This window comes from Vigna unguiculata, chromosome 5, assembly GCF_037176805.1.
Source record: "Vigna unguiculata cultivar grain cowpea cultivar isolate G323 ecotype 2 chromosome 5, ASM3717680v1, whole genome shotgun sequence".
Lineage (NCBI taxonomy): Eukaryota > Viridiplantae > Streptophyta > Magnoliopsida > Fabales > Fabaceae > Vigna > Vigna unguiculata.
Window position 1 is genome coordinate 52,128,010 of NC_140796.1, and position 10,940 is coordinate 52,138,949.

The following is a 10,940-nucleotide window of genomic DNA, read 5'->3' on the forward strand; positions in this document are numbered from 1 at the left end:
TTTTAAACATCATAATAATATTTGAAAACTTTACAATTTGATTGTAAATTTTAGTTCGACATTGTTGTTGTTTATTTTCTTTTCTTTTTGCTTTTAATTTTTCAATAAAGGTAATTTCCTTTTGCTTTAAATTTTTCAACAAATTTAAAGTGGAGAGAATACTCAAATTATATAATCCCATGTTCAAAGAAATTTTCTTTAGGAATTAATTAAGCGATAATTAATGGTTTAAGTTCCTAAAACAATCTTCCAAATTAGTTCTCAGTTGGTCATTCCAACATTAAATGCGGATCTCCAACACTTTACAGGAATAGAAATCATCATCTTCTAATTTCTATCAGAAAAAAAAAAAATTCCCCTGGAGCTGAAAAAGAAACATTTATTATAATAAATTCCAATAAATTAGACAAAAAAGTTGTGAACATGTGCGCATTCACACAAAAATAAAAATAAAAAATACATTTCCTTTACTTTTAAGAAGTAGACAAAATGTTGTTGTGGCTCAAACTTTAGTGGCCTTAACACATAAAATTTGTGACGTTGAATTAATAAATTTGGCATGTTTTTTCTTTGAGGAATATCTGATTTGTTTACTTTGTCTTTTATCAGTAGTTTATAGCTTACTCAGTGATGTCACTGGTGTTGGTGCTGTGCCCAAAAAGGATCTAACCACAACTTTAAGCCACTACTTTACTGGCCCTAAGTATCAAAAAAGTAAAGCAATTACAGGCTAGCTAGTGCCAATTACTTTATATTTTAGGGTTTTGCTTTGCAAGTGTTTTTTTTTTTTTTTTCAATCTGCGTTTTCCCTCTGAATTACCACTTTACTGGTTTTCTTTAATTATTGTTCCTTGGACCACAATCTTTGCAAATCATGTTTTTTTCTGTCATTTGATTAAATCTTTGTACTACTGTGTGAAATTGATTTCATAAGCTTAAACATGACGAATGCTCCAACACTTTCTGTGTTTACACCTTTGTTCCTATTCTCGCATTTTACTCTTAAACATGTTCCAAAAAGTAATCGGAACAGACAACGATGGATAAAACAAGAGAAAAAGAGCTTTAAGTTAAAATTTTGCAAAAATGCCATTCACATATTATATGTTTTTTGTTACACTACCTTTTAACCTTTTTAAATTAAAAAAAAAAAAAATACACTGCAATTTTATTTTATTTTCAAACAAGTGTGTTTCGAAATGTTAGTTCTTGAAAAAATATTCGGAAAATGGTGTAAATATTCGGAAATTACTATTTTAATAATAATTTGAAGGTCGCAGATCTTGAAAACTGTCGATTTTTTTGGTTGGGAATGAAAAGACACGCCATCATCATTTGTGGTAAATATGTGTTTATGAATCTCGGATAATTATGGTTAATCACTGTGCTGTGAATGAGGCAGAAGTCAAAAACTACTGCAACATGTGTACGTGATTATTACTATTCTTGTTGCATGATTAAGAATTATTCATCTTTCGACATTTTTACAATTTTAATAATCTGTTATAATTCATTTTTTTTTCATGTAGACTTTAATAATTTGAATTTACCCACAGACTCAAAATCACCTTTCTTGTTTGTTTCACAGAGAATAATTTTTCATTCCTATACAGTAGTAATAACTTTGATTTGGAATTTTTTTTTACTGGCAGTCAATTTTAATATCAAATAACATAAAGAGAAAAGCTGCAAACAAGTTACTGCAAATTACTTTTACCCTTGTCTTCTGAACTTTATACACAATTATGCAGCAGAAGAAACTGGTGTTAATTTGTGTGTGATTAAGTTGAAGCAATAACGAGTAGTATTGAATAGAATGAGAATTAAGATTGAATTTTGAGAAGAGTATGATATATGTTAATTGAATGTTTCCATGCATGGGAGCCACCATCGCTTTTCTACGAACAAAATTTGAGAGGAAGAACGCGTCAAAAAGAAGCTTACAGGTTAAGATACTTGCTCCACTCAAAACCCTAAAATATAATAAAACAAAAAGAGATGAGAATGGGAGAATAAGCGCAAAGCAAACAAAGTAAAGCCTCTTCTTGCTTTCCTCTTCTCCATCCTCTCTTCTTTTTCCCTTACTTTCTTGCATCTGCTATTCCCTCTACCTAGTGCGATTCTACCTCCACCTTCTCCCTAAAGACCCATCAAACTTTATAAAAAAGAAACAAAAAAAAAAAAAACAAACACTCTCACACACACAAAAAGATTGAAGCACCATGGTTTTCTCTTCTATTCCAGTCTATTTAGATCCTCCCAATTGGCAGCAAGTAAGGTTTCAATTCCCTCAAATCTCAGCCACAGTTTTCCAAACCCTAAAACAAAATCACAAAAAGATAACTCATTAATATTCCTATTCCTTCTTTGCAATCTAATCTTCCTGAATATACCAGATTTTTTTTCATACTATTTTTCTCTCTTTCTTTTGCTCTGCAGCAACAAAATCAACATCAGGCAAATGGCGGTAACAGTCCCCAGCTGCTTCCTCCGATGCCTCAACAGCCACAGGAACCTCACGTCGGAGTTCATGAAGCCGCAGGCTCAATCCGGCCCGGTTTGATGGCGGATCGGTCCAAGATTCCGGCTCAGGAAGGAGCTCTCAAGTGTCCTCGGTGCGACTCCACCAACACAAAGTTCTGCTACTTCAACAACTACAGCCTCTCGCAGCCGCGCCACTTTTGCAAGACTTGCAGGCGTTATTGGACAAGAGGTGGTGCTCTCAGGAACGTTCCTGTCGGCGGAGGATGTCGGAGGAACAAGAAGAACAAAAGGAGTCGCTCCAAATCTCCGGTTCCTACTGAGAAATCATCACTTCCCAATCCCACAAGCGCGATGCCTGAACTTATTGGTCGATTCCCACAACCTTTCATGGCCTCTCTTCAGAGTATGAACCGTTATGGTGCAGGGAACGCCGGTGTTAACTTGCGTGAGATGCAAGCTCAGAACGGTTCGCATATGGGGTTTCAAATTGGTGGCCAGAGTCATGGTTCAAGTGTTACTGCTGCTGGAGGAGGATTGGAACAGTGGCGGTTTCAGCAATTCCCTTTCTTGAATGGTTTTGACTCAGCTTCTGCTGTTTCTTCCTACCCTTTTCAAACTGAAAGTGTTGAAGGCTTGGTTGGAGATATTGCTGCAAGTTCTAGGGTTACTCAGCTGCCACCACGGGTTAAATTGGAATACAACGGTGGTTTAAATTTGTCAAGATCTCCTTTGAGTGTGTCAGAAAATAGTAACCATTACTATTCGTGGACGGATTTATCTGGTCTTGCATCTTCTTCCGCTAGTCATCTCTTGTAACTTTGATGGGTTAGAGAAAAGAGAAATTCTATGTTAGACACAGAAATGTAAGGGTTTTGGTACTGTTATTTTTTTTTTTTATCAATAGCTGAATGAGTTTCCATCTAATCAAGTCACTCTCTCTGTCGACATGATTGAACTCGTTTAGTTATTGATCCAAAAAATAACTGTACCATTAAACTTATATTTCTATATCAGTTCTAGGATGGCAGCACTCCATCGTCTTCACGCGTCAGTGTTAACAGAAATCAGGCTGGTAGAATTTAGTCTTCAATTGTATATTTTCTTGTCATTGGTTTTGTTTATGTTTCTTCATGGAGCCAAGTGTCTTCTGTGTTCTATTGAGCTTTCTTTGTAAAACAGTGTGTGCATGTATTGTGTTTTGTTTGTTTACTGCGCGATATCATTCGGTTCAATTTTTTCTCTCTTCAGTTTTGTTACTCTCTTACATGCTTCATATCATGCTCGGTAACTCACACTAGTGTTCCATTTCGTTCATGTATGGCGATAAGCTAGAAGCACGATAAAGCAAAGGTATCAAGACAGAGGAAAAGTGATACTGCTATATACAGTATTAAAGAACGTGCCACCTATCCACACTAACATTTATCGAGGCAGTGTTTCTCGGGATAACTTTGTTAGAAATTTCAAGCTTGAGCACTTTTCTCGTATCTTGCAGCCTCTCTATACAAGTTTACATTATCTTAATGCAAAGTCATAAACATGGTTTTGCATACAAAGGTTCATTGTGTCGTGCTTCTTGGAGCCGATAAACAGATAACGTGAACAATAAAAAACTTTATGGTAAGTCACTCTTTCCTTTTTTCTTTTCTTTTTTCTTTCTCTCTTCCGTGCATTTGCTGGTACTTCAGTTGCTATGAGGTTTCGCACGCACTCAAGCTTTATTCTGAGAAAAACTTATCAGAAACTTGATTGTGTCGACAGTCATTTAACGTCCATGGATGGATCCTTACCTGTCCTCAAAATTGTCGCAAAATCAGAATTCCGAGGAAGCTCCAATCATTGTACTTTCAGCATATTCGTAGTAGGAAGTTTCCTTATCGCGATGCGAATTTTCAGTTAAGAGTATTCAGTTACAGAAGCTCCAAGTCAAAAATGAGTGTGAATGGGAGAGAAAAATAGGAAGAGAGAAAACTCGTAAAGAAAATATACATTCGACATGAGTCAACAGGCAAGACTAAGACTTTACGATGTTGTTGTAATTATGAAATTAGATTCATAAGCTGGGACGTACACATATTTGTTTGTTTTTGAGGTCGAAAGTTGAAGTAAGATAAGCAGTCTTAGAAGACGCCAAAATCCCACTCAAAACCATGCAATTGGACCGACCTGAAGTGGGTGAGTGTTCTAGAACTTGTTCAGAAGAAGGATGCAAGAAACAAACACAAATAATGAATGCATGATTTTAGGTGATATTATTATATTATTATGCACTTGAAAACAAAAGGAAAAGGAAAAGAGTGGTGAAGATAAATGCAAACTTTTTTCTACGTATTATGATGTAAATCTGGCTCACCATCGACAGTGGAGTTATCCGTGCGCTTCAGAGGTAACTGAATGCATGTGTTGAAACGCTAATAATTACTAACTTTATTATTACAATAGCACTGAGAATAAATGAAGTTATCTTTTAAAAAAGAAAAAGCAGATGATAACTTTTGTAAGGACCAATGCTGCCTTTCAACAACGAATAAAGCAACACGACCAGCAGTGGCCAATCCAGACAAAAGCTCTCTCCGTGTCTGTGTTTCGTCAGCTAGTCATGGGATGTCTTAGCCAGAACAAAAATGTCGGTGTGAGTGCTTCTCAAACAATGTCTTCAACCTGCAATTCATATATCCCAGTCCACCTGCTTCTCTTAACACTTTCTTTCCAGAACGGCACAAACTAACCTATTTTTGTATTCAAATTCAACCTCTATTTAGTAAACTATGTAGGATAATGATGGAACTTTAAACCACACAGTCATGAATAGTTTTTATATCTTTCTGTATCTCTGTTATATGAAGGTCAGAGTGAGTTTGAGGAAAAGACGTAAAGAGCAAGAAGTGGAGATGAAGTTTAATAGACCCATTTATATATTCAAATGGTGTTTTCAGAACCAGTAAAAAGAAGAGAAAAAAAAAACAGTGTTTCATTTACCCTATCATATATGTATCTTCTAATTCTTTTTCTATCGTTCTTCTTTCACTTTTAGCCTTTTTCTTTTCACAGTGGCGTGGGACCTTAACCTTACATATTCATGGCGTGGCAGATACCGTTACCAACTTAACTTAGAGTCGTCAATAATGTGCATTGGTGCCAATGCGTTTTTTTCTAAAAGAAATTTTGCTGTTAATACTGATCCTTTAACCCAAGAAATAAGCAGAAAAAAGTTATTGGTTACCTTCAAACATTTAAAACCAGACAGAAACTACCGAGAACCATATTTAGATGAAGATGAAGTACGAAAAGAGAGACAGAGAGGCAAAAGAAAAGCAACGGTTGCTATGTATAGTCTCAGTTTCTACAATTTTATGTGCCACGCACTTATGTTTTCCTTTCTATGTTATGTCTATGTGTATCATCACTCTTTTATACCAACGAAAATTATAAATATATATATCTTTCGATTTTCCAATTTTCCATTGCATTTCAATATTTAATAAAATACTAATATTTTAACTTTTTTTTACTTAATGAATGTCAATTTATTTTATATTTTAAAACAAAAAAAAAAAGTATTCATTTGTGTTGCATAGGTGTAGAGTAGAAAATGTAATGTTTGTATATTATCGCCCTTCTTTAGAATTTACATTTTTCTGTGCTAGGAAAATAAATAATTATTAGAGTTATTTAAATTAATATATATATATATATATATATATATATATATAAATTAAATTAAATACTATCTATTATTAAAAGAATAATTGTTCAATTCTCACTCTTTCATATTTAGGAATAACAAATAGAATCATTATGAAAATCATAACTTGTTTGTGGCAGCAGCAGAATGGGGTGCCAGTGGCAGCGGCAGTGTTCATACATAATTTAAAAATATTCATAAAGTATTTAAATTATAAATCCTTGAATAATAATTAGAGTTCATGAAGATTTGGGATAAAATTAAATTAGGGTTTATAGCATTAGGGAAAAACATCATAAGGGAGAAACATCACATAATAGGAGGATCATAAATCCTACAACCTTACTCTGATACCACATGTAAAACTAATTAAGGATCTAAGAGTTATGATTCTCACTCCATAAAACATAATAGAGCACTGACCTTCATCCATGAGAGATCCTGTGAATATGCGTTCTTCAAATTTGTAATCTTGTGTGCTCTTCAACCACCGTTTCCCAATCTATCTCTTTGTCTTTCTTTCTCTTCTCATACGTTCTTGATGGGTTACCGTGAAAAGAACCTTATGACCAGAGACAGAACCCCAATTCTTTTTATAAACCAACGTCCATCAAGTTTTTGGTTTTATTTTATCTTTATCTTTTATTTATTTCATTATCACTTCCCATAATAATAACCAATAAGTCTTTATATTTTATTAAATCACAATTGGGCCATCATAATATTTCAAATGAGTCACTAATAAAATTAATTCGTCAATTAATTATAACATTCTCACACTTGACTCATATGATGTCATAACATTATGTGATTTAATACATAAACATAATGCGCAATAAAAGACTTTGCATAAATTGGTTCCATCATTATTCATAATTAAAGATACAAACATAATAAGAGTCATGACGGTCACACATCATTTGATCGACATGATCCCTCTCATGTACTACTATATCATCTCTTTCTCCTTAATATGACCTTAAAAACGAGAAGTCCATAATGGGTTCAAACATAATGTCATTTTACAAAGCAATAACATAACATAATTTGTTTTCTTCATCATAATTTTCATGCATAAACATAAAGAAGAAAACACAGATTTCAGAAATTTATACATTAGGGAGCTCAGAGTGTCACATAAACATTAAAAAACATTAACATTCAACATTTAACATTCACTAGTAGACATAATGCCCATATTCTTTACATGACCAGCATACAATTTGGGCGGTAACCCTTTTGTTAAAGGGTCAGCATTCATAAGATTTGTGCTAATATGTTCTATTGACACTTTACGTTTCTGAACTTCTTCTTTAACGGCAAAGTATTTCAACTCCATATGTTTAGCACCTTTAGAATACTTGTCGTTTTTAGAAAAGAAGACTGTTGTGGAATTATCACAATAAATTTTCAGCGGCTTGGAAATATTGTCGACTACTCCAAGTCCTGAAATAAAGTTTCGCAACCAATTAGCCTGAACTGTGGCCTCAAAGCATGCCACAAATTCAGCTTCCATGGTGGATGCAGCAATGACAGACTGCTTCGCACTTTTCCATGAAATCGCTCCTCCGGCTAAAAGATACACATAACCAAATGTATACTTTCTTGTATCCACACAGCCGGCAAAGTCTGAATCTGTATAACCTATCACCTCAAGGTGATCAGATTTTCTATAAGTAAGCATGTGATTCTTTGTTCCTTGTAGGTATCTTAAAACTTTCTTTGCAGCTTTCCAATGCTCCAGACCTGGATTACTTTGGTATCTACCAAGCATACCAACTGCAAAGCTAATATCTGGCCTCGTACAGGTTTGAGCATACATCAAACTCCCAACAACAGATGCATAAGGGATATTTTCCATCTGTTTCCGTTCCAAATCATTCTTTGGACATTGCATGAGACTAAACTTGTCTCCTTTCTGTATTGGAACAGGAGATGCTGAACATTTATCCATTCTGAATCTCTCTAAAACTTTATTAATATATGCATTCTGAGACAAACCTAACAATCCTTGTGATCTGTCACGGAATATTTCTATTCCTATCACATAGTATGCCTCACCCATATCTTTCATTTTAAAGTTATTAGAGATAAACCTCTTAGTCTCACTTAATAGACTAAGATCATTAGTCGCAAGCAAGATATCATCAACATACAGAATCAGAAATATAAACTTACTCCCACTGACCTTCAGATATATACACCGATCAACGGTGTTTTCCTTAAATCCAAAGGACACAATAGTATCATTGAACTTAAGATACCATTGCCGAGAAGCTTGTTTAAGTCCATATACTGATCTCTTAAGTTTACACACCATGTGCTCCTTTCCTTCTTCAGCGAACCCCACCGGTTGGTCCATATAGACATCCTCTTCTAAATCCCCATTCAGAAAAGCAGTTTTAACATCCATTTGATGCAACTCAAGATCATAATGAGCTACTAATGCCATGATAATTCTAAAAGAATCTTTCTTAGAAACAGGCAAAAATGTTTCCTTATAGTCAATGCCATCCTTCTGAGTAAAACCTTTGGCAACAAGACGGACCTTGTAACGTTCAATATTGCCTTGAGAGTCACGCTTAGTCTTAAAAACCCATTTACACCCAACTCTCTTGCATCCTTCTGGCAATTCCACAAGGTCCCATACGTCATTATGTGCCATTGATTTAAGCTCATCTTTCATGGCATCTAACCACTTATCAGAATTATCACCATTAATGGCTTCTGAAAAAGAAATTGGATCATTATCAATGCTTAAGTAATTTTTTGACTCTTGTAGATAAACCACATAGTCATTCAAAATAGCAGACTTTCTATCTCTATGAGATCTTCTTAATACTGTTTCTTGTGCTTGTTCTACTATCGGTTCATTATTAACCTCGGGATCATTAATTTGTTGTTCTTCTTGATTGTTGTAAGTTTCTACAACATGTGGAACAACAACTCTTGATAAAGAAGTACTAGTTATAGGAACTTGTACTCTAACTTCCTTAATCTCCACATTTCGTGAAGCTTCACTCCCACTGGTTTCACCATTTTCAATGAACCGAGCATTTCCAGTTTCAACGATTCTTGTACTATGGGTAGGACAGTAAAACATATACCCCTTTGATTTTTCTGGATAACCAATGAAAAATCCACTGATTGTTCTTTCATCCAGTTTCTTTTCTTGTGGATTGTATATTCTTACTTCTGCCTGACAACCCCAAACATGCAGGTGTCTCAAACTGGGTTTCCTATTCGTCCATAACTCAAAAGGAGTCTTTTGAACAACTTTACTAGGAACCCTGTTCAACAAATACATTGCAGTCTTTAAAGCATACATCCACAATGATACAGGTAAACATGAATTACTTAACATAATCCTAATCATATCCATTAAGGTTCGATTACGCCTTTCTGATACACCATTTTGTTGTGGTGTGCCTGGCATTATGTATTGAGCACAAATACCACGTTTCTCAAGGAACTTAGCGAACGGACCAGGGAGTTGTCCACTTTCATCATATCTTCCATAATATTCACCACCTCTATCAGACCTTACGATTTTCACCTTTTTGTCTAATTGCCTTTCCACTTCATTTATATAAACTTCCAAGGCATTTACTGACTGAGATTTCTCATGCAGTAGATAGACATGTCCATAACGCGAAAAATCATCAATAAAGGTGATGAAGTACTTCTCTTTATTGAAAGAATTTACATCAAACGGATCACATATATCGGTGTGTAGGATTTCAAGAAGATGAGTGCTTCTCATGGCTCCTTTCTTTGTGTGTTTAGTTTGTTTGCCTTTAATACAATCCACACACACATTCAAATCAGTAAAATCTAAATCCGGAAGGATTTCATTCTTTACTAATCTTTGCATCCTTTCTTTGGAAATATGTCCCAAACGTTTATGCCATAAGTAAGCAGATCGTTCATCCACTAAACTACGTTTAGTGCCAACATTGTGATGCAAAGTCATAAGAGTTTTAGCATATAAATTATCCAAATTCAATTTATATAAACCATCATAAAGTGTACCAGATCCAATCATAAAAGTACGCTTAAACAAACTGAAACAACCATTCCCAAACTTAAAAGAATATCCAGCAATATCAAGCTTAGACAAAGAAATTAAATTCCTAGTGATACTATGTACATAAAAAGTATCCATAAGGTCTAAGTGATATCCAGTGTCGAGGATTAGACGATAAGTCCCGACCGCTTCCACTGGAACTTTCTCTTTATTGCCCATGAAGACAAACTCCTCATTTGGGTTTATGGTTCGGGTTGTAAGAAATCCCTGCATCACATTAGAAACATGAGTCATACATCCAGAATCAATCCACCACGTATTATGGGGAACTTCAGTTAAGTTTGATTCAAAACATACGTAAGCATTATGCTCACCTTTCTTTTCGAACCAAGCCTTACGCTTTATGCAATCCTTCTGGAAATGTCCAGACTTCCCGCAGAAATGACATTTGTCATTTTTCTTCTGGATTTTGGTTGAGGACTCGTCAATCTTCAGTGGTCCTTTACCCTTTCCATGTTTCTTAGCAACTTTCTTTCCAACAGCTCCTTGATTCTTCACATATTGAATACAGTGGCTTCCTAAGTTCTTCAGTCGGGTCTCCTCCTGAACTAGCATACTGTGCAATTCATGCACATTCCACTTGTCTTTCATGGTGTTGTAGTTCATCTGGAACGGACCATACTTAGACGGTAATGAGTTCAGAATGAACTGCACGAGAAAACCTTCATCCACTGCCATTCCTAA

At 34.9% G+C, this 10,940-nt stretch overlaps 1 protein-coding gene across 1 annotated transcript; it reads left to right on the plus strand.

The window, feature by feature from the left end:
* The first annotated feature begins 2,005 nt into the window (after positions 1-2,005).
* Positions 2,006-3,731, plus strand: LOC114186195 (dof zinc finger protein DOF3.6-like). Its single transcript, XM_028074236.2, has 2 exons — positions 2,006-2,273; positions 2,440-3,731. Exons 1-2 carry the CDS (start codon positions 2,223-2,225, stop codon positions 3,298-3,300), a joined length of 912 nt encoding a protein of 303 aa, XP_027930037.1. The 5' UTR covers positions 2,006-2,222; the 3' UTR covers positions 3,301-3,731.
* Positions 3,732-10,940: the final 7,209 nt, after the last annotated feature.

Coding starts and splice junctions, on each gene's coding strand:
- LOC114186195 (XM_028074236.2), top strand. CDS start 2,223: ATGGTTTTCTCTTCTATTCCAGTCTATTTAGATCCTCCCAATTGGCAG. Junction 2,274..2,439: donor ATCCTCCCAATTGGCAGCAA/GTAAGGTTTCAA, acceptor TTTGCTCTGCAG/CAACAAAATCAACATCAGGC.